At 43.0% G+C, this 24,499-nt stretch overlaps 1 protein-coding gene across 1 annotated transcript; it reads right to left on the reverse strand.

The window, feature by feature from the left end:
* Nucleotides 1-489: 489 nt before the first annotated feature.
* LOC133952120 (period circadian protein homolog 2-like) lies at nucleotides 490-13,734 on the reverse strand. Its single transcript, XM_062386410.1, has 21 exons — nucleotides 13,280-13,734; nucleotides 12,132-12,224; nucleotides 11,820-11,974; nucleotides 11,414-11,535; nucleotides 11,056-11,257; nucleotides 10,141-10,192; nucleotides 9,638-9,780; nucleotides 8,767-8,845; nucleotides 8,533-8,639; nucleotides 8,213-8,366; nucleotides 7,990-8,098; nucleotides 7,614-7,881; nucleotides 7,174-7,333; nucleotides 6,953-7,089; nucleotides 6,651-6,857; nucleotides 6,278-6,523; nucleotides 4,916-6,027; nucleotides 4,557-4,776; nucleotides 4,166-4,403; nucleotides 3,806-3,956; nucleotides 490-2,566 (listed from the first exon to the last, which is right to left on the reverse strand). Exons 1-21 carry the CDS (start codon nucleotides 13,732-13,734, stop codon nucleotides 2,411-2,413), a joined length of 4,566 nt encoding a protein of 1,521 aa, XP_062242394.1. The 3' UTR covers nucleotides 490-2,410.
* Nucleotides 13,735-24,499: the final 10,765 nt, after the last annotated feature.

Consider the following 24,499-nt stretch of genomic DNA (forward strand, 5'->3'; position numbering starts at 1 on the left):
GTGTATGCAAATATATAGAATCGCTATATGGTATACAATAATATGCAGAATTTGCTAAATTATATAAAATAAGAGTTTACTTAATTAAAAAATCAATTGAAGACACATCTCTTTAAACAGGTCTTTGAGTTATTTTAGTGAATCAGTTTTTATGCACTTTGCTTTATTCACACTATATTGATTTCCTGTTTGAACATTTTATATGAGCTTGTACATCTCTGATTTCAACTGCATATGGCCCTGAGGTGAACTTTGTGACTCTATAAATAAATCAATGTCCTATATAAATAAACTTGACCTACTTTGCTTTAACGAGCAGAAAGTTATGTCTTGTTTTTTATTTTTGCTTCACTTTTTTCTTCAGAAAGAAAATAAGAATGAAGCAAGAATTAACTTGATGAGGGTCCATGTGGACTCTTTAGGCTTCAGTTCAGACTCAGTTGGGGTCACGACAGATGAGTCACACTGGTTATTCATATTTCTGTAGTTTTTATTACAACATTGTTTCCACGTGTCAAACAACACATTTTAACTACAAAAGTTTAATAAACCACAGATTCCTACAGCGACAATGACACCAATTTATAAGACCATACACGATTTTCTGCTTACAGTAACATGACCTGGGATTTGTTAGAGGTTGGGTACATCCCCAAGACAAGATAAAAAAGAATTGCGCAATACAAAAAAAAGTTCTGAAAGTGAACAGGAAATCATATAAAAAATAAAATAAAAAAGAAGAAACAAACTAACCCAACGAGATAATCTTGGGCCAGTCTGTGTTACATTCAAAGGCCTTGCCCTGACTGTTTCTCTCCCTGAGCACCAGTTCGTTCGCAGTTCTCACACTGTTCGTTCTCACTACTAACTGTTGGATGGAGAGCGGCCAGCGCTGGTGCTGTGGGTAAGCCTGGTTTCTACAGAAGCTCACTGATGCCAACATGGTCCCCCTTGTGTGCTACAAGCATGAAGCTGTGTCCCACCACAAAACCCATGTCAGAGCATTCAAGAAGCTGTACTATGGCACCTGCAGAGACTTATGACTGGGAGTCCTCATGGTGGCCCTTGAACTATGCCAGTATAGTAGAAAAAATAAGTTTTTTCAGTGCGGAGATGAAGTCCAATCCACAGAAACTAATCTAAAAAGGTGCAGTTGGAGGCAACGTAACTTTGCATAATGAATAAATCCCTAAAATGCTAATGATTTGTTCAAAAATGACATTTTGTAGTAGAGCTGCACCATACAGACAGTCCAAGAATATGTATTACATTATTTATGTGTGTGTATATTATATATATAGATAGATATTTCTATCTATAAAATGGAAACAGGCTGTTTCACTTAGATACAAAGTGGAGGTGAAAAGAAAATGGATCTTAGAAAAAATAAACATTTCTGGAGCTTTGTACTTGATTGGCAGCCTTAAGTCTCTACATCCTGTCGGTCCTGTTGTGCATCATCGACATTATGACTTAGATAGTTATTAATGCAACAAAGAGCTTCTTAGGCTGTGATGATGCCCACCTCTTCAGGCTGTTTTAAGGTCTGCAGTGGTCCACAACACTTTGAGTTTTTTTCTGTCCTGTGAGCTCCAGTTTTTAGTTAGACTGAAGTGACTTTAAATATCCATTGTGTTCATTCTTAACACATGTATACTGTGCTCGTGAGTACCATCTTTCAGCTGAGTGGATTTGGCTTGAGCATAAAAATGAATAAGATTTGATTTAAGATCAGATTTGCACTAGGTGTCAGATTGTCATCATTGAGTTTACACTCGTTGTAAACTGCTGCTGAGTCAAGTGCAAGCACCGCTGAGTGCCTGGATATTACATCATCCAATGATTACCACAGCTAGTATACTGATTCCTGATGTGAAAACAGTAGGCACGGTGGGAACACCTTGAAATTGTTGTGAAACTATTTTTTTCAGAATAACCTTTCTAATTCATATATATTTCTAATTTAGGATATTTATATTTAAAATAGGTTCACTGTCTATCAACCTAGACATTTCTTCTGATAATAACTCTTCATTTTGCTGTAAAGCTCAGCCTCTGACTGCGAGGATTCACTATAAAAATTGCAGAGGTTAAAAGGTCTCCAGCCACACACCCTGGACCATTTCAGAGTGTTGGTGTGTATGCTGAACAAAGTACTATAAAGCACTACTGCCCCCTGTATGGGTGAACAAAAAACTGCACCCCAATAGCAACCCCATGTAAAGTAGTACAAACACAGTCATACACAGAAAATAGCATATCCACATGTTCTGCATGTTTGCTTGTCTCTATGTTTCTGTGAGGAGAGGCACATCTCACACGATATGTGTGAGTTTGTGCATCATGAGGGTCCAGGGCTAGTCAAGTCTTTTTGTGTCCCCCTGCTGGCGACATGAGGATAAACGTCTGTTCAGGAGCCGGAGTCTGGTCGAGGTTGAGAATCCTTTGACTGGTTCTGTTTGTTCTGACACCCTCGGCTCAGCTGCTCGCTCAGCTCTTCCATGTCCATGTCCCGCATGTCCTCCTCGATGGGCGTCCTTACTGTGTCCTCACAGTACATACACTCCTAAATAAATAAACAAAACCAATAATAAGTCTCTCAGAGCTTCTCATGTATTTGAACATTCAAAACATTCCTGCCTGTACACTGTGACATGTTTGCCCTTGATAGGAACAGTTGCTGTGGACTAAATTATTAATATGGACTAAATGTTTGGCAATCTGTCCAATATTGAGCGAAAGCGCTGTTATCGACGGCCACACAATCCCCTAGGGCATATGTCCGTGTTATTGTTATTTCAATTGTCTGCCAGTGAAACAAGAGAAGAAATCCTACAGCACTTTATCCAGAAGAGAATTGCTGTTCTGAAAGCAGAGAGAACTTCTGCAAACAGATAAAGGCTAAAGTTGTTAACTCAGTCCTTGCATCAGTGATATTAGTACTTTGATGCAGACAAACGTCCTGTGGGGTTATGCTGCAGTGTCTTTGTGGGTGCAGGAGTTAACATTGTTGCTCAATACTGGACTGAATCCACTTACCTTTGTCCCTATTAATCAAAGTCTGTGTCACAGGTTATAGACATAGACGGTCACTGTCAGTCACGGTCACTCATAATCTATACTGTAATGCTTTTGTTAAAGGTCCAGTGGGTAAGATTTAGATGAAAGGGATCTATTGGCAGGAATTGTATATAAAAGAAACCCAGTGATGTTTGTGCAAGTGTGTTTCATCTAAATTGTCCAAATTATAATTTCTTAACCCTAGAATGAGCCCTTTATATTGAAATACTTTATATTAACATCAGAAGCGGGTCCTCTCTATGGAGGTCGCCATGTGTTTTTACAGTAGCCCAGACTGGTCAACCTAAACACCTTTCGAGTTTTGATGACAACTGAAGGCTACAGCAGGTTCCCTCTAGTTTTTGGAAGGAGGGTTGAGGTGATTCAGCTGCAATATGCAACTTCACCACTAGGCGTCACTAGCTTCTACACACGAAACCTTTACAAACAAACTACATTGCAACATCTGAGTCTATTCAATAACTAGTCATAAGAACTGGAAAATATCTTCGGACGCAGCTACAGGTAACCAAACAGTATGGCTCTGTCCAAAGGGGAAGCAAAATCTACCGATTAACCTCTCACGTTAACATGTTAAATGTCATAAACCAATATGATATTATACATTTTATCTTATCTAAGATTTTAAGTTTTGAACATTTTATACCTAATGTGAGGGACTCTTCAACCACAAAACACAGGTGTGGTAGAACCGTGATGGAGTAAATGTGTGTGTGGCTCTCACCTTAACATTGACAGCAGCAGGCAGACCTCCCCTCCTCATCCAGGGGTGTTCCTCCAGCAGCTCTCGTCGCTGGTCTGAGGAGAAATGGGGCTGGTTCTTCTGCATCTGCCTCAGTCTCTCCTTGTCTTCCCGTAGAACTTTCTGAATGTCCCTGTTCATCAGAAAAACACATACACTTCCATTTAGACACATTCAATAAGTGTTCATCACATGCCTAAACCTGTCTGTGGTAATGCTGGTTGCAGTTGTTATTCTGAAGCTGATAAGATGAACGCTTCTGGAGATATGGAAGCAACAAACAGGTATTTCTGGAATTATTAGATGGATGCAAAATAAAAGTGAACTCCAGTCAGGACTCACCTCGATGGCATCTGATATGACATCATGACCTTGTCGTCAGCATTAGCCATAAGCAGCCAGAGGGGCTCCTGGAGAATGTATTTGATTAGATGCTCTCCTTCCCCTTGCGTAGAGACTTTGGCCTGCGACTGACACACTTCAGAGCCTTCTTTGCTCCTAGCCTTGTGTTTGGCCTTTGTCTTTGGGTCGTTTTCCAGGGAGTCAACACTGCCAAAGTATTTGCTGGTGTGGCTGCTCCCTGTACACAGTTTAAAAGTGGCAGGAAAAGGGTTAAAACTGTTTTAAGAACAGGTTTTTATTGGCATTGCTAAAGTAACTACCAAACAGAAACTAGTAATATCATGACAATGTAGAAATAAAGTAATGCTTATGTCCGCTAATGTCTGCTGACCTGTTCTGCTGCCAGAGGCTCCACTCGCTGAGGTACCACAGCCGTTGCAGCCCAACCCCGATCCTGATCCCGATCCAGAGCCCGACCGCGATCCTGATCCTGACCCCATGGATTCAGACGTGGCGGAGTGAGAGTCCTCCCCGTCCTGCAGCAGGATGTCCAGCAGGTCGCAGGATGAGGAGTTACCCTCACTGCGAGCCTCATCTTCTGGAGACTCCACCTGAGACAAAAGGACGAAAACCATCAGATAAAGTCTATGACAGGCTTTAAGAGGAAATGCTGCTGTGTGTATGAGAGACTGGAGCCTGTTCAAGTTCTGATATTAAATCAAAGTTCATTCGGTTAGTTGTGTCTCTCACCTTTTGATGGTTTTCAGTCTTAGCTGTGCAGCAGTTCTTCTCCCCTACTGCCCCGGCTCCTGATGCTGCTGCTGTGCTGCTGCCCTGGCATCCAGCAGAGGCCAATGTGCTGTCCTGATGTTCCATTGACCGCTGCCCCTCCTCCATGCTCAGCAGATTGAGCTGCAGAGGTGTGCTACACCGTGACTCAAACAGCGGTGGTGAAGCTGCTGGCTCCCGGTTCCCAAAGACAGGGGTGGAGGAGCGTGATGCCGCCACTTCTTGAGACTCCATGGCTGGGACTTTCGAGGGCTCTGGACCTAGGCTGTAGGAGAAAGGCTGCGCTGGATAAGGGGTTTGAGGGACAAACTGAGTCTGCACGGGGAAAGAAGGATGGGCAGCGAAGGGCAGCTGTGCAGGGTAGGACCTCTGAGGGGCCTGGAAAGGCTGATGGGTAGTGTAGGCGGTCTGAGCGGCTTGGAATGGCTGCTGGGGGGTAAAGGCAGTGTGCACAGGGAATGGCTGTTGGTTAGCGAAGGGGGGTTGTGTTTGCATGGTGTATGCTGTCTGCGGGGGGTGAAAGGGCTGCTGGGTAGTATACAGATGTTGCGTTTGGGACTGCTCAAGAAAAAACGCTGGACTGGGAGCAGCGCCCAGCTGCCCTATTGGTCCTATTGGTCCTATTGGTCCTATTGGTCCTATTGGTCCTATTTGCGGAAAGAGGTAATTTGGCAGAACCAGAGCCACGACTGGTGTAACAATAGGAGTGGGGAATGGAGCGGCTGTGGGCGGGGCTTGATTGCTCTGCCTCTCTCCAAAGCCTGTGGAAAGTGAGGGGTCAAGATGAGGGGGCTGAGCGGGGGCTGCAGATGCAGGGGAGTAGAGCGGGTATGCAGGCACCATGGCAGGGTAGGAGACGCTGAAAGCTGACTGAGAGGCCTCCGACAGCGACCACGAGGTCTGGTTGAGTCCCTGGAGAGGGGGCCTGGGTCTGCGGTTAGACGTGGCGCTGTCTGACGAATCAGGATGCTTCATTCGTGGCTTCTTTGACTTCCTGCTGCGGTTGCCCTTCTTAGCGTTGGTCTCAGGTCTGGTGGTGCCATGTTTGACAGCCCCTCGAAGTCCAGAGGATTCTGTTGTGACATATGGAGAAGTCATGTAGTGTAGCACTGTGAGAATCACTCAATAATTGATAAATAAATACTGTGGACAGAACTGTTATATAAAATAAAATAACATTTTGCTTATTAACTTGTTATATAATATGATAGTAAAGGGAGGTTTTGTGGCAATTAACAATCACTCTTGTGCAAATGCTGTCCTTGGACACTGTCCCTTAATTATTGAGCAAAATCCATTGTAGTTAAATGAAACCTTGCATACCTTCAGCGTTGGCTTGGCCTCTTTGCATGTGCAGATATTTGGAACAGTCCTTCTGGAAGCTCCTGACGTTGCAGAGTTCTCTGCAGCGGTTCAGGAAGGTCTGCTCTTCTTTCTGTGTGTGTGCTGCCAGCACCTGCTTGGTCAGTCCCAGCCTCTTGTAGGTTTCCTTTTCATGGCTTAGAGGAGACACCATGCTGACGGGCAGAGCTTGAGGCGCTGGGCTCTCTGCCACATCCTCGATTATCTCTGTAGAAAGAATTAGAGCCATTAACATCTGTCGAAGAGAGCTTATTATTGAAACAATTGGATTGAACACGATTTCAGGTTTGTGTTCTACATGACTTTCTAAACTGGATTGGATATAGAAGCTCACCAGACTCTGGCTGAGGCTTCTTGTCTCCCACATGAACAATGGTGCTACTGTAGCTGCACTGTGAGGTGATGGACACCACACTCTCAGCCTTGCTGGGCAGAGTGAGGGGGGCCAGGGGGCCTCCCACTACTGCAGCAGCCCCAGATTGAGGCTTTTTAGGTGCCTTCATGTTTGACAGGCCTGGCTGGGTGTCCATCATCAAAGGACCTGGAGGGATAAAGACAGAGATCATCTGTTAGCCCCGTAACAAAGTTATTAAATTAAAACTCCTATCACTACATAAGGTGCACACATCCATATACCTGTGTTTGTATCCTGAGCCATTTGCATGGCCTCCTCTGAGCCCTTCTTGCCATCATCTGAGTTGGAGGAGGTGGTGTTCAAGGAGAACTCGTACTTCCTCTTCACAGTGATTGGGATGTTACAACTCTCCAGGTATCTGAGGGAGACATACATGGGAGTTAACAAACACACTAGTGATCGTTAAACCAACATCTGTCATGTATCACAAGCAGGTCTTTACCTGATGACACTGTCGAGGCAGCTGATCTGCTGGTAGGAGCAAACGCTCTGGTCCTTGCAGGTGAAGTCCTCCGTGGCGGCTGCAGTACTGTCTCTGACCTGCAGTTGGGGCGCAGAGTCCTTCACACGCACTGGTGGACTCTTCTGAGCTGCTGCAGTTGCTGTAGTGAAAGAGGGAGATAAAGAGAGATACAGAGAGGCATGAGAAAATGTCAACATTGATTAATTAATTAACTTTTCATCATCTTTGATGTTATTTGTTTTAGACACTGATGAACTGAACTGAAATATAATGAAATAAATCTGTCACATTACCCCCCCCCCCCCCCCCCCCCCCCCCGAAGTTTTGAAAACAGTTCGGGTGTTCAAGTTTTTTGAGATTCATAAATTTTAACTGGATATTGTGATCAGAATGGAAAACGTGTGGTGAAATGAACTCACCATCAGTGGTTTTCTTCTGCTCATGTTTGCCTGGCAGTAATGAGGGAGAGTGCAAGCAGACCTGGGAATCATGGTTCTTCTTCATGTGGACCCCTTTACAAATCTCCTGGAATGTCCTGGGCGGCTTGGCCTTGCCCGTCTCCTCCGCTGCGACCCCCTGGGTCATGTTCCCGCTGCTCTCACTGGACGAGCTGATGCTCACGAGCTGCTCGTGAGAAGCGTTGCTGCCGTGGCTACCATAACCGCTGGAGCCTGTATTGTGGACCGGCTGAGGAGAGAAAAGATGTTACAGAAAATGACAGAGCTTGAATGATAACATGTATTTCAGGGGGGAATTTATTAGATTTGCTGTGTGTGTCTGTGTGTGGATATGTACCTGGAGCAGCAGCCTGTGGATCTGTTCACCAATTTCCTGGATGTCCGAGTCCATGATCTTCCCTCCGTGGAAATCAGGCACTGCAAAAACGTCTTCGTTCACAGGACCCCTAAAAACACACAGACACCTATGTCATCTGGTTTGTTGTAACTGGAATATATTCCAACACATCACAACGGATGCCAGTTACCTGTAACTACAACATCACACCATGCACACTCACATCCGGACTTTGTGCCTGCCAATGACGAAGGACACCTTGCGGCTCCAGGGGTTGACGAAGCTGGACCAGCTGGTGTCTAAGGTGATGTACTCGCCATTGCGTGCACAGAAGCGGATGGAGGAGTGGTCGAAGGGCTGACCAGCACACTGAAGAACTGCAACGGAATGTGTGTGTGAGGATCAGGGTGCAGAGCATCATAGACCAAGCTGTTTTTTACTTGCTAAAATATGTCAGATGTCAAATCATTTAAATAACTACTGAACTGAACTTTAGAAAACAGACTCTAATGAGAAGATCAAGTGAATGAAAGAGGTTCTTACTCTTGCGGTGAACAGCCAGCATTAAGGGTCGATCACTAGGGTGCAGATTGAGCAGCAGAGAGGTCCCGATCAGGTCCTGAGGGAGGTAACCCAACAGAGGAACAGCCCTGAGGGGGAAACAACCATAATTACTCTTTCTGACAAAGTAGGAAACTGCCCTTAGATTCACACAATACATGACAGTATAGCAGTACAGTACTTCTGTAGGAATGATAGCACGTTCAACCCACTGACCTCTCATCCACATCCTGGAACACACAGTTAGGCGTGTGTGTGGTGGTGAAGATGCGCTTGTCAGGGGGGATTCTGGGAGCTGTGGAGAGAAAGAGAGAGAGAGTTTTTATTATTCATTCACACATTTTCTACTGAAATTATTTCCCCTAAACCGCATTACTCTGTGTTGTCATGCAGGAGAGGCTGGATTGGGAATGGGGATTACAAAAGGCATGCTTGATTTAATCATATGTATTTTTGTTGTCAAACTGACCACAATAATTAAAAAAAATTTTGTAACTCGTTGCTAGGAGGTTTTTGTATTGACTTAACTTTTAATGGCACGTAAATCAAGATTAGCTTCACTATCATCGGTCTGTTTATCAAACATATTACCATAGGGGGCAAAATTGAATAGAAATGTGCAACATCAACCCATTAATATAATCAAAGTAGCTCATTTGAAAAATTTACACTAAATATGTTTCTATTGAAATGAGCGGTGTGATTTATTCATAATTTGATCCCAGGATTAAAATTCACTATTAGAACTTAGTATCATATTACTTTGATACAATATTGCTGCAAATACTCGATATCAAATCAATAATATCTTTGCCCACCATGATTTGTTTCTCATGAATAATTTGTAGCACCAATTTTGAATTATGCAGAGTTTCCAGGATATTCCTATTATTGTTTTTAGAGGTAAACACAGCCATTGAGTCCAGTTTTGTATTTTCAGTAGATGACTCGTTTGTCACACACCAGCGACACAGCAAATTTAGTAATGTGCCATAATATGTATTACATGAGACATAATTATTAGTGCATGTCAAAATGTCCAATCCATATGTGCGTGACAGCGTGTGTTTGTGGTTGTGGGACTCGCCTTCATATCCAGAGTGCACCCTTTCAGCCAGCAGGAGGCAGCAGAACTGTTCCTCAGCCAGCTCAGCGTCCTGGACTTTCATGAGGTAGGGAGTCATACGGAATGGATAATACTGAAGATCCCCTTCACGCTCCTTACCACCACTGAAACACATAACACCCACAGTATTATAAAACAATTCACTATTCGTCCAGATTTGTACCAGTCTGCCTAAAAATTGACAATTTCACTTTGTTGCTTCAAATGGCCTTATTAAAGTAAGCTTATTATGTCGTTCTTAAATTAATCCTAGTTTCAGTTGCTCTTTAACTCTTATTAAATATATTTTATAGTCATAGATCAAGTATATGATGACGATGGATCCTGCCGAAATATTATGCATTGAAGCTGTTTGTTGTTTAGCTCCAGTTCAAAAGCTCACAGCTGCTGACTTCCTCCCTGCTCACTGACCTCCTGCTACGACTCAGAGGAAACTATGGATCAGAGAAGCTGCTGTTACTGACCTGATGCGGCAGAAGAAGGACTTCTCCTGCATGCACTCCGTGGGAGACGACTCTAAATAAGGGACAGGGAACAAAGTGGGATGAGTGCATCACCCAATGCATGGACGAACTCATACTCCACACAGTTATGCCAGTCAAGCTTGAAGACCACTAGGGAGAAAGCACTATAAATAACTTTCTATTTAAACAGGAAGCTGCTGAGTTATCACTTAGACAACTGCTGTTAAAGTGAGATGACACAATCAACTATAGCACAAGTGGTTAAGTCTAGTGGATTAAAAGGGCATTAAAAGGAAGAGTGACTGATTACCTGTCCAGCTTAAAACGTGAAAAAGTATCTATCAATATTCACTTGAGGATTCAAACAATGAATTCCAGGAGGTATGGCGTCCCTTTCTAAATTCACTCTAGACTGTAAATACTCGACTTGAATATAGTACACTTATCACTACTAGTCAATTGGTGTGGCGGGAAGATATCAGCATGTTCAGTTTACTGGCAGTTTTCTATGTTGTTTTTCACAGTCCAGACATTTAACAGGGAGCCTCTAATATGAAGCTTCTCAGAAGTCTGAGTTATCTCACAGCTTATGGGCTGGTTTGCATTTGATTTACGCAATTGCACCAAATTTAGCCCTTACCAAAAATGTGGTAGGTGTCTGAGAAGGTGTGAGGTCGATAATATGCGATTAGGCATGTTAATGAAATATGTGACATGCGTGTATGAGCATGTGTGTGCATGGGGGGGGGGGGGGGGGGGGGGTGTTACATGAGGAAAAATAGCACCCGTGTATATTGAGGTGTTGTGGGTGTTACACGTGTCCCTCGAGGGAGATGGAAATCTAATAGATACATTCACAACGTCTGGTACTGTGTTGCTCCAGACGTTATATGATTTTAGTTTGGAGTCTGGTACCTGTTCCAGTGCACATACTCCACGAGGGCAACCGATAGGGCGTGGTGAAGCTGTAGAACACGCTGACGTCCTGTGGCGTTAGGAACTCCACAAACTTGGCATTGTTGAACCGTTCCCGCTTGCAGTTCAAAATGGACGCCGCCTGGTCTGAGATGTAAACAATCTTTCCCGTGATGAGTGAGACGGCAACTGCAAATATATCCTACAGGGGAAAAAGTCGGAATCAAAACCAATCTGTTAAGTGTCTTTTCATTTCAGGATGACCCAGATAACTTTTCTGTTTGGGTCAAGTAAATAATTACTTTATATCATAAGCCAATTTTTGCATTGCCCTCAAGTGGAGATTAGAGCTACTTACAGTGTTTTTCATGGTGTATTCAGATGTGATGCGGTTGATTTCCTCAATGGTGTAGGATGATACATCAAACCCTGATGGCTGGCTGTCGTTGATCATCAGCATCTGGTAGTATTCCTCATTGGCTGCAAAACAAAAGTAGACATGGATCAATGCAAAAATCAATTCACATTGTATGTGGCGAGTAGGCTGCTTGCATCTCAATATTATACAAGACTTTAATGCTACATCCACATTCAGAAATCGGGGAACATGATTCTGAATGGATGCCCCTGATTGGTCAAAATCCCTCAAAATATTTATTAAATTAAAGAAAAAGATCATAATAGTGCATTCGTCAATCAATCACCAACACTGATCATGTGAATAAGTGTGCGATCATGTGCATGAAAAGAGAGGTGTCTCTTACCTTTCACCTGTTTGACACATCGCAGCGCATACTTGAGCGTGTTGATGGTGCTGGACTTGCCCTTGCTCCTTTTCTCCGATTGCAAGTGCATCTTTAGCGCCTTGAGGGTCTTGAAAAGCTCCTTCTGAGTCTTAGCCTTGGCCGACTGTTCGCTGCTGCAGGGCATACATGAGACAGATACACGTGTATCAAAATGACAAGGTCTCATTAGCACTTTCACACTCTGGAGTGTGATGACGAGGAGGGGGAGCTAATATATTGGGTATGCTAATTGTGCGCGTACGGTCGGGGCAATGTGAGAGGTGTACAAACCTGCAGCCGCTGGTTGACGGGTTGTCCTGCTCGGAGCTCAACAGACTGAAGGCGTTGGAGCTGCTAGGCGGCGACGGGCTGTGAGAGTTTGAGCTGGAACCAGAAACAACAGGTCATGTTATTTAAGACGGTGTACAGAGTGACCCTTCAACAGAGCATTATGAAAGTAACGCTAGATTTCCCGAAAAACAACACATTAGACTACACATATCAAGTGAGTCAAGGACCTGGTGTTATAGAGTGTGCTATAAAAATACCATCTGTTTTCTCTGAATGAATTAGTCCACACAAATATGGAGAGTAGCTAACATGGAATAAATAACTGGGCCCAACACTTTTTTCCTGTAAATGAAATCTGGAACAAGGATGACGGCTAAGGAAAAAAAAAAAGTGCATTTAACAGCTGACTTTGGTGGACACACGTTTCATACATATAACTATTGATAATGCAGGGCAGGTCATCGATTATCTGATACAAATGTTGTAATCAAGCAATTAAATATACTCACAACATAACAAAACCTCATTAAATAGTTCTTAAATTCCTTGTTTGTGGTTTCAATGAAGTAATGATTCTATATTGATATTTGAGCTTCATTTTTGTGTCTACATCATACTGGACTGTATTTTGGTTGAGATAACATTAGTACTTGGTTGTGTAAAAGTAATTGTGCTGTTTTCTTCAAACAAAAGGGGTGAAAACATTAGTTAAACTGATAACATGGGGACGTGCTTTTTAAAGCCTGATATCTCTGAATTGCTTTGGGTTAAAAACGTATTAAAAAAGCCGATTTTGTTTCAAAATCATTCTCTCCTCATCTACACAAGGTTTTATTTGAGTATCTGTTGATAAATCAGTAAATATCTTTGTTTTCACTTTGGAATGTGATTACAATTCACTCTACATGAAAATGGGCCAAGAGTAATTGTGTTTTTGTTGACTGTCTCGTACTGAGGAATACAACTCCCACTGCTCCTCTCATTCTGACAGTCACTGTAACTGCATAACAACAGTGACTCAGACAAACATAACTTAGAAAAAATGGGGCCTTCAATTACATTTAATGAACCCTACTTCAGTGACGGAGATTGTCTGCTCCCCCTTTGTGATGGGTAAGTACTTTGCTTACTACAAGATGTGTCCTCACCTCTTGTTGCTTGCTGACGACTCATGGAGGGCTGAATCCTTGCTATTGCCACTAGAGCTGCCCACAGATTCATTGCCATGGGAATCATTGCCGTGCGATTCATTACCGTGGGATTCTGTCCCGCTCCCACTTGAGCCGCTGCCACCCATCTCTACATCCTCGTGTAAGGTCGGGCGCGCCCGCTTCCTATCGTCGTGAGGGGAGCCTGCCGAGGCCGGGTGCTCATGGCTGCTGTCGCTCCCCTCGGAGGACAAACCCAGCTGTGGTTCCAGCTGGACCCCATCCCGCCGCCCACAACCCTCGTTGTAACTGTTGGCCATATGGTGAAGTTGGCTAATGGAGCCGCAGGGAGAGCCTGATTCTTCCTCTATGTGAAAGCTGACCCGTTCCCGGTTCCGCTTAAGACTGTCCAGGGTTGAATACAGGTAGTGCTTTGGATCACTGTCCTCAGACATGGGATGGAGCAATGGGCAAATGAGTGGCGATCAGGTCACCTTCAACCTGGAAATGCTACGAAGAGTGTGGCACTGGGACGTAGATAGACTTGATGCCTCTGAAGGTTAGATGCAGTCTGAAGGAGGAAAATAAAACAGACACAGGGGAAATATTACTTTGACAAACTGTTAAAAATAAAGTGGACTTCTGTAAATGGAAGATTAAGAGTTGTTTCTAAAGTTAGACACAATCAATGGGCATTAAATGAAATCATCAAGTATGATTAAGTTTGACCACACTCAGTCAGTGCAGCCTTTCGTGTCAGCCTTTTTTTTAAGACCGACATGGAGCAGCACAGATAAAGCGCTCTTGTTGTTGCACACACATACACACACAGTAACAGCACAGTTAAAAAGGCAGCTGTTTGCCCTTTCTGTGTGGATTGAAGCCCTGGTCCAGTTAAATTTCTCTTTTTCACAAGGTCTGCGGAAGCGGAAATAGCTCACAAACAAAACCATTGACTTTCAATCATGACTCATATGAATGCTGGAGAGACAATATGCTTGAAATCATTTGTGCTATTCAAGCCGTCTCTTTTCCCTGCAGCCGATACCACTCCCACTCATCACTAATGAACTAATAGAAACAAAAAGACAGCTCTGCCTCTGCATCACAAATTACAATATTATCATGCATGCAGAGGATGCAGGTCCCACAGAAGCAGCTGATAAACAGACGTGTTGCTGCATTGTTTATGTTCACTTAAGTCTCAATCAAGCAAACGTATCCCTATGTCACACAGTGCAGTGCCCCTGAATCAAGAAGGAATATCAACAAATGTGACATTTACCATGAACCATCTGAATGTAATAAGTAATTACATGAGCCAACTTACACAAAGCCTGACAACTGAATTTCACTGGTGACATCTGTGTAATAAATTAGCCTGATAAAAACACAAGAGGAAAGCAGAGTAGTTCCACAGTAAACAAAAGTAGTTCAGCCTATTTACACCATAGTTTACACCACTTTACTTAAACTGCAGCAGTCCACTGAGCACAAGGTGACCCCCCTCTGGGCCCAAGCATCGCATAACTCTTTGAAGATGATTTTAAACTACAATTACAACGAAAGGTTTGGTATAATTGCTGGAAAGCTAACACAGAACAGCGCAGTGTTCTTTAGCATCTTCGTACATAGAGCGATTTTCAACAGTTTTTCATGACTGTGTGTTGATGTCAGAAAAATGAGGGAGGCAACATAATGAGAAAGAAGACATTCTTCAAATAAGAGTAAATATTCAATTTGGTTAGTGATCCCCTTTTTTGACATCTGCCATTTTTTTTATTTGTTCGAGTGTGACATTTTAGACATACCGAGACATAGAATTACGTAAATTTAAGAACAGCTGGAAAAACATAAGTGCCCTACAACTTTAAACTGGCGAATTATATCCATTTCAGCCCTGACTGGAAACACTGGCAACAGGGACGGGAGCTGAATCTAAAATATTTCACTGTTCTTGGTTGCAGCTCCTATTATAAGTGTGTACATTCAGTAAGATGTCTATTATGCACTCTTTCCATAGCTGCTTTACATAACTTCTATATATTTAATATACGCTTCTGGCTCCTTTAAAGAGCCACAAATAAAATGACCAGCAGACTTTCCAGACACAACTCATCCGCTGCCACCTTAGAAAATGACCCACTCTGGAATTTAGCAGAAGCTGGAGCCAAGTTCTCAAAGTCGACTTTCTATTGGCTGCTGCAAGGGGCCAACCAGGACCAACAACAGGTTACCATAATGTCAGCCAACCAAGGGGCGTTATCGTTGAGAGCATGTTATATCATTTGATTTGATCAGACATACATGCATAATTTAGAAATAGGACAAAACAAAAAACAACGAAAATATGAAGTCTAACTTCATGATAGAGAACATATCACTCAAATCACATTATTATTAACAATAACAATATATAAGGCCAAGATACTTATTACTCAGTCAGTTTACAGGAAACAGTATGTGGTCCAAGCAGCAGGGGGATGAGGCCTTGAACAGCCAACCATAAATGCTTCACAATATGATAAAACTAGGTAAACACAGTGGAAACGCTGCCACTCAAAATATAACAAGGGCGAAAAATGGAGAGGTTTGTTTTCGTGTTGGCATCATTTTAGTTAAAGAACTGTGACCTCAAAACTTATGCAAGCAGCCAGAATATTGATCTGTTCCATTCCATTCAGGTTCCCTTTCCACACAAGCAAAAAATGATTGCGGGCAACGCCAGCATGCAACCCTCAGAAACAGAACAGCAGAGTAACATAATGAAAAAGAACTCCAGCTTAGGCGCTTATACTACCAACACACTAGCACAGATCTGAGGTATTATGCAGGCGCTGCTGCTCCACTCACATGGAGATGGAGCAGTGGCAGCCTTGTTTCATAAAACCACACGTTTTCACCTGGAACCAGCGAATGAGAGGAGCATTGAAATGAAATCTGACACTGAAATTACACAAGATTCCCCCATGTGAAGTCTACAAGACTGTTTGTGTATTGAGAGGGGCTAGCTAGGGGTACAGCGGCTCCTCCAACCACAGGGTCGCCGGTTCGATCCTCAGTCTGAACCCCTCAATTGTCCCTCATAGATGTAGAAAGAACTTTTTTTTAAGTCGCTTTGAATGAAATTGACACACTTGTCAGTAGTTGCCATTACACTACACCTGTCAATATGTTCATTAATTGTAATGTTGTCATATGGGGGGTGCAAATAAAGTGGTCAAAACCAGCTTCAAGTCTCCCAGTGGTTATCTAATGAAGCTCAACCAGCGACATACAGATCAGTTATTTAACATCACAACACTGGATGAATGCGTTGACCTAGAATCCACAGGTTAGTGAGAGTGTGTGTGTGTGAGTGTGTGTGAACAGGACGCCACTGCGCGGAGCTAGAAATAAAACCTATCAACCGATTCGGACACTTAATATCCGCTGAATGACATTTGTCGAAAATGTGTCTAATTCAGTTAAACACATCAATTTGTGTTAATGGGAAGATAACTCCCCTCACACATCGAGCTGCCATTGACCTGCTATCCAGACACCGCACACACGTTGACCTGCATCCACCGCACGGTACACTGACACAGTTCTGTATACGAGGAGGCAGCGCGGAGGAGACCCGCAACGAACCGGCGACATGTTCCCCGCGGAGGAGCCGCAGCACTCGGGGACATTGTCCTCCCACAGGTGTGGAGAGAAACGGTGAAGGAGACATTATTTAGAAAGATAAGCAGAAAAAGACAGCCGTCGTATGCGCAGGCTTCAGCTATGCAACTTGTTGTCTTGCTTGTTTCGCTCGAACCAGCGGCTGGAAGATAAGACGCACCCACCTGCGCTGCGGAGGTTAGGGTCGTCTCTCCGGTGGAGCTCGGTGTCCGGTAAGCGTGAAGCGGTTCGACGGGTGACACGCTCGGTTTCACATGAACTGTCCCCCGATGGGAGCCGCGCTGACACAGTGGCCGCAGGACCCGCCCTGCCTCTCTCCTGCTCTGCCCCGCCTGCCAATCACAGAGCTCACCTCGCGACCTCAATTCGGGCTCCTTCCCCGATTGGCCGCGAGCTAAGGGTCTCCATGGCGAACTTGACGGCATCGCGGCGGCGCTCGTTCATTGGTCCGTAGCCCTGTCCGTCGCTTTACATAAACAAGGCAGTGGCTGCACGTGGAACCCCAGGTTATGTGAATGGTGCCGCGAGACTGGGAATTATTGCGAATCCAAAACAACGTGTCTAATGTTGAAATTACATAAATGCGGAAAAAAAGAAGGTTGCAGACATGAGACGAGCAGGGATCGACAGCCATGATCGGCATTACTTATAAAAGCTTCTCATCAGCTCTCATGAACGCGATGCAAACATTTACTGCTGTAGAAAGAAGAAGTCGACCCAGCAAGTTGCGGAGTTGTCCCGTAGTGACATTTATTACACATATGTCAGTTCTAACATACATGACTGCTGCACAGCTGCAGAGGGAGAGTATGAATGAACAGGCGGGTTCTCTCCATGGTCACATGCTCCGCACGCTGCCCCTTTTCTCCGGGAAGAATAAGAAATGGAACTTCTCTTGGATTCGCTATTCAAGAGAAAATAGATAAATGATACAGTCACCGCTGATTTAGAGGCATTAAAAAGAGGACACAAGCGATGCTGTAACCTGTCCCTCTCTCTATCTTGCGTCATCGGGCGACACATGTGAGGATGATGAGGGTTTTTGATAAACGACTGAAGCCTCTGTTCATCAGCCTGTGGTGAGGAATGAACTTGCACGTCATTGAGAGACAGCAGATTTCACAATTTTTTTTTCTTCCACAAAACCATCTGCTCGAGCCAAGACCGTCCCTCTCCAGAAGAGCTCGGTGCAGGAATCTGGACTGCGCCCCCCCCTCCTGAGGTGGCTCTCCAGTGAACACAGCCTGCTGTCTGCCTCACTGACCTCCCGCCAACCAAGCCACTCACATAGCCAGCACTGCATGAGTCCTATGATCTCACACCTACAGCTTGATCCTTAACCCTAGAACAATAATCAATCAATCAACACTGACTAAGAATTAGTTACACCATCGCTAACGTCGGGTACATTTTACCGATTTAATATACCCGATAAAAAATACTTCTCATCAAAATATATATTAATGTACAACAACACATGGCAATTTGATGTACTCTTCTTTTAGTTTCTCCGATATAACATATCATAAAACGAAAAAATATATCATGGGGGGACCCTATAAAAAGGCTCTAAATTATTGAAAAATTAGGGAGAGAAACCCTATAACACCCGACGTTAGTGTTCTAGGGTTAATGAGGAGCTATTTTTGTCCTCATCTATCCTGGCGTGATTCCTTTGTGTTTTCCTGACGCTTCCTATGACGCAAACCTCCCGGGGGAGAGGTGGACACTTGCCCTGCAGGTGGGTGGAATCCACTCAACAATAATGAATCATGATGTGAACAACTTTGCCTGTAAAGCCCAGGGGTCTGATTTATAACCGTTGCCTACGCATAAAACGGGGCCTGAAATGTGCGTATGCCACTTCTCAGGCAAACGTTGGGATTTATAAAAACAAACTTGACGGGAGAATTTGCGTATTTCCACGCAAACTCTGACCCATGCGTACAAACGTTTTGGAGACGGGAAAGTGGCGACGCAGAATTGAGGTGGTGAACTGAAGCCAGATTATTGATTCACTTTATCATTTACATTAAAACCAACAGCTCAGTTTTGCTCGCGCAACATATCTGTTCCACACGAGCCTTTTAATAAAAAAATATATTCACTGCAGTGAACGTGACTGAGCCATCAGGCGCGCATAGCGACCCAGCGAGCAGAGCTCACAGCGCTCAGAGCGCACAGGAGATCACTTACAAGAAATGAAGAAACTTTCCAAATAATATCCCAGAGTGGAGGCAAGGATCCACTGATTTTTAGGGAATCGGTCCGTTGCTCTAAATCAGGGGTGGGCAATTAATTTTCACGAGGGGCCATATGAGAAACATGGACAGTTGTGGAGGGCCGGACCAATAAGCTGAACTCAATTCTACTCATATTAATTTGATAAGCTTCTACAGCTAAGAGTAAATGTTATGGTTAGGCAATGAAAAAGTGAGGCAGGCAAAGTGATAACGCCAACATTATATCACACTTTAATCAACATTTACAAGAACAGTTGTGAACAAAATATGCAATTTTTTTGCAGTATTCCATAGATCAGCTTTAAATTAACTGTATACAAAGTGTTATTACTATCGGCATATAGTCTAATCATCCCATTTGCTGTTTTTTTCTTATTTTTCTTGTTAAGTGAGAGAAATCTAGTCTGTTTTGGGCATGAACAAGTGCACTGAAATCAGGTTGAACATCTGAGGTAGATATGCGAAGGAGAGCTGACAGGTGATCATCAGTGAGAGAGGATCTGGAAGTAGATCCAAAGAGAACCAACATCTTCTGAGCATGCCTCCTGAACTCTTGGATGTCCTTGCCTTTCTTTTCACAAAACACTCTTCTCTCAGGTCCCATACTGTTTTAAGCACTTTGCCCAGACTGAGCCAGCTGACAGCTGCGTGGTAGCCTCTGTCCCCATGTTCAGTCTCATGAAAAGTGCAACAAACTGTCTGTGATTCAATGCTTTTGCCCTGATAACTAATTTAGTAACAACATCAGTAACGTGATTCATTTTTAGCACTGACTTACACAACACCTCCTGATGTACAGGGTTCATACACATTTTGATCAATGGATTTCCATGACTTTTCCATGACTTTCAATAACTTTAAATCAACTTTTCATGATAGCATCGCCTTCTTTGCCGTGGAACGCCCTCTCCGGGCCTCTCCGGGGCTCCACGGAGAGCTTTTCGTGCAGCTCTGATTTTTGTAACTACACGTGGGCATGGCGGAGAGCCCACAGATAGCCCTTGGCTGTGATTGGTCCGCTAACGCCAGCATTTCGGGACGACATCATTTCCGGACCTCAAACTTCCTGTTTCATTCCCTAAATCACAATAAACCTAAATCACAAATACGACTCTATGATTAATGTGACAAGTGTGTCCAGCTGACGGTGGCTGGTTAGAGCACGTACGGCATGTGTGTACGGTCATATACGGTTATAACGAACTTTCATAACCGGGCTAGCCACCATGCTAACTGCGGTGGCAACAGCGCAAAAACCCGCTCAATTTAATCCCACGGCTCTTATGCCACTGTTTCTCAAACACGTCAGGTTAGAAGCAAACACTTGGTAGTAGTTAGTATCGGGTATCCGTGCTGACTGTGTGTGGAAGCTGTGGGGAAGCTAGCTGCCTCCGCGTAGCTTCAAGCTGTTCCAGCTGTTGAATTAGCAACGCAGTTCGAAAACAAGACCGGGGAACTAATGCGCTAAGAAACGATAACATAAGCATTATGACCCGAAGGGGGTCACTTTATTTTATTGATTTTCCATCGTACACTGTGTGTGTGAAAAGCCGGGAGCAGGTAAATAATGAACGTGGACTTCTTCTGGGAATTCATGAGGTAGGCTTCTCTAAGCTCGTCTTCCGTTGCGCCACATACTGTTCTGGCGCCCAATTGTTTTCAGGAACGAGAAATATAAATCAAAAATTGTCCGTCCGTCCGTAACGGACTCGGAGAAGCATATATTGGCCTTTACTTTTACATTTTTGGATTTTAGATACTGGATGATTTAACATGCTTTAAAACCTATTGTTAGAGAATAACAGTTGCTTGTTTCCATGTGATGTCCCGAGGCTGCCCCCTGCTGGCTGCTGGGTTCCTCTGCTGCTCTTGTTTGGTTTGTGCAGCTTGTGATAAACTAAAGTTGTCCATAAAAGAAAATCGTTATTATCCTTCAAGGGCAATTTGATGTACAACCAGCAACCAGTGCACAACAAAAATAAATCAATATATGTAAATAAAACACAATATAAAAACCCTATAGACTAAGTAGCAGGGGAAAATTAACTTTTAATAAATTAATTGATAAGTCGAGCAATAGAAAATTACCCGTCAACTATTTAGATATTCTAGAAACATTTCTTTCTACTTTTATTTTCCCATTGTGTTTCTAATTAATAGTAATGTTAGTGACATTTCCTAGATAAATGTGTGGAGGTTTTATTACCTCTGCTAAGGAGTTTATGTTTTCATCTCTGATTTGTCAGTCAACAGGTTTATGTAATAAACTACTGGACCAATAACCATAAAACTTGTTTTATGGTTCAGAGACGAACATATATGGCTCTTATGAGCTCTACTGAGTGCCAGTCTAGTAAATGAATCTGGAATCTTCTCCCAAAATACCTTTCCCCACCACAGGGTTTAAAGTGTAAAGCTAATGAGGTGTTTTATAAAGATATGATCGAAAACATCAGAACAAGTGAATCCACTTTATTTCAGCATGAACAGAAAAAAAGAAGAGAGTTTTATTTCACCGTTAGCAACAGGACAACCTACTGGATTTTTCCTCTCATATGATGAAGGTTACTACATCTCCTCAGTAACTAATAAAGCTTTGTTCAGTTACACACACAAAGGGATAAAAGAACTGGGCTTAATGAAAATGCAAGAGAATTCAAAACCAACACAAATTAGTCCTCCTTAAGTTTTACTCAACCTGCGTCCCTGAAATTCAAGTACATGTCCCTTCTGTATTTCCAAAAACACTTTTAGCATTTTGACACAAAACACTGGCATGACAATGAATTAAACATGGGCACAGGGGTTTAACAGGCAGTCCATGCCCAACATACTATATTGCCATCTTTCTGCAGCACGAACCTGAGAAATGAGAATGCATAACACATCAGTATCATTACTTAGGTTTCCATGGCTGTGACCAAACAGCTGCACTCCAGCTGTTGTCCTGAATGAGCTTTGCTAATGAAAGAATACTGCATAGTCACATGCAGTCTGGGTTGAGAGCACATCATCCTGGTTTAAATGTTACTATAAACACATCTCCTTTGGTACTCTGTGTGCAACAAGCATACTGTGTCAGGGTGAAAATGAAAATGAATTACACTGCATACAGTACAAGCGACACAAAAGTTTTGTACTAACGGGAGAAAACTTCCTTCAAGTCCTACACAACACAATATGAATGTGTTCACAGTTGTAGCGATGGTGGATACTTGTGTATTCAAAACACATGAGCTGTTAAAGACCTACCTCGTACATTACTAACCGCCAAGTCGATAAACTAAAGGTACATTCGAATAATTTAGATAAACCATTAATATTAGAAGAAGAGAATTTCCTTCTCAAACTGAGAAACTGTCACTGTTTACACCTTAATCCTAATATAGCTTAAAAACCCAAAGCAAAGAATTAAATCATTTCAACATGCATCAGTAGACATTCAATTATCTGAAATAGTTTTCATAAAACATGCACTTTTCAAAGTGTAGGTGTGCTATGTCTTGAAAAACAGCTTCGGATACCTATCACTTGTCTGTGCATATGTACTAACTTTCTGGAGGCCAAGTATGAATTATGAAATGTGAGAATGGATTTAAAAAAAAGAACTGAACGGGATGCATGACAGTTTGCGTGTGTATGTTGGGGGATGCCAATTTGAAATCTCGCCTAGGGCGCCAACATTGCATGAAATTGCATCTTGCAATGTTAAATAATTTGGATGGAATCCGCTCCAAAGTGAATGGGCTCCTGCTGAGGGCAATAAAAACCTTCTTGGTGGAGGTAAAAAAATATCTTGTAGTTTTTTGATTTTGTAGTTGAGCAATTACTTTATTTTATTATCTTTGTAAACATCCTTAAGATGCGGTTGTAAAAAGGTTCCTACCCTAGTTTCCTGTAGCATACCAGGCTGTTTCACCTGGCTGTTATATATATATTATATCAGTGAGTACACAAATGATTCAGCTGGAAGTGTACGACTGCTTTTATTTCTTTTCTTGTAAAAGAATAAATCCACAACCCTGGTGTGTGTCTAACATCACAACACTAAGCAGAATGGGAGCAGAAGCAGTCTGCTACAAGTTCAGTGATCTTCAGCGGCCGCCTCTGAATCCAACACTGCACCTCTGGGATGTGGTGGAGCAGAATGTGCAGCTGCCAAAGCTGCAGTAATGATGTGATGCAATCATGCCATCATGGAGCAGAATCTCAAAGACACCTTTTCTACAACTTGTGGAATCGATGCAAAGAAGAACTGAGTCTATTTTGAGAGGAAAGGGAGGAACCAGTGTTTTCATATACTCACACATCATTGTAACCATTTTCTCCACTGCTCTCACATTCATTCTTTGATTCCAGAGGAGTTTTCACTGTGACATTATCTATCTCCTGCTTACGTGTTCATGTGAGGATAACTGCCACTGTATGTGCTCCATATGAACCCCCCTTCTCCCAGATTTCCGAGTTACATAACCACAGCCAACAACAGCAAGTGATTCACACTGAGCAGGGACTGTGACTTCAAGTAAAAGAGAATCAACAAATAGGGATCCCTAAAGACTTCGGTAGCTATTTTCCCTGCAGAGTGAAAAGAAACACATTTCATGAGTCATACAAACAACAGTAAAAACCCACTTCAGATGATTACCAGCCTGCACACAATGCCGTGGGACCACCTCAATATCCTTTCATCTGGACCTGAGATAGGAGCTCACCACAGGCAAGGATGACTAACCTATCTTTAATCTTCACCTTCACCCTAATCTAAACATAATGTTACCCTTACCTAAACCTTACCCTTACCCTAACCTTAACCCTTAAAAACCTTTAAAACCTTAAAAACAAAAATCTTATAGGATTTGGGGACATGAGGAAGTCAATTTCTCCTAGTTTCACTTTGTGAACAGATTTAGGTCCCCCAACATGAAATTGAAAATGGCCTAATGCCACATCATTCTGTAAAATGTCAGAGTATGAAAAAAGAAAACAAGTATAAAAAGTAGTGGTGACATGTTTGTGTAGTGGTCAGTGGTCAGTTCTTGGTTTGAATCCAAGGATCTTTCTGCAAACGTTTTCTCTCAGCGTCCAAAGACAGGCAGAATGGGATTAGAGTAATCGCTGACTTTGGACCATAGCTGTGATTTTGTCCCTGCGATACAACGATGACCTGTCCAGGGTCTTCTTCACCCTTTGTCCAATGTCAGCTGGTTGCATTCTCTGGAGTATTGACTAGTCAACTGGCGATCCTTGTAAGTGGTATAGATACTGAATGGGCAGATGACGGAAAGTATATTTACTCCAATATTGA

This window comes from Platichthys flesus, chromosome 4, assembly GCF_949316205.1.
Source record: "Platichthys flesus chromosome 4, fPlaFle2.1, whole genome shotgun sequence".
Lineage (NCBI taxonomy): Eukaryota > Metazoa > Chordata > Actinopteri > Pleuronectiformes > Pleuronectidae > Platichthys > Platichthys flesus.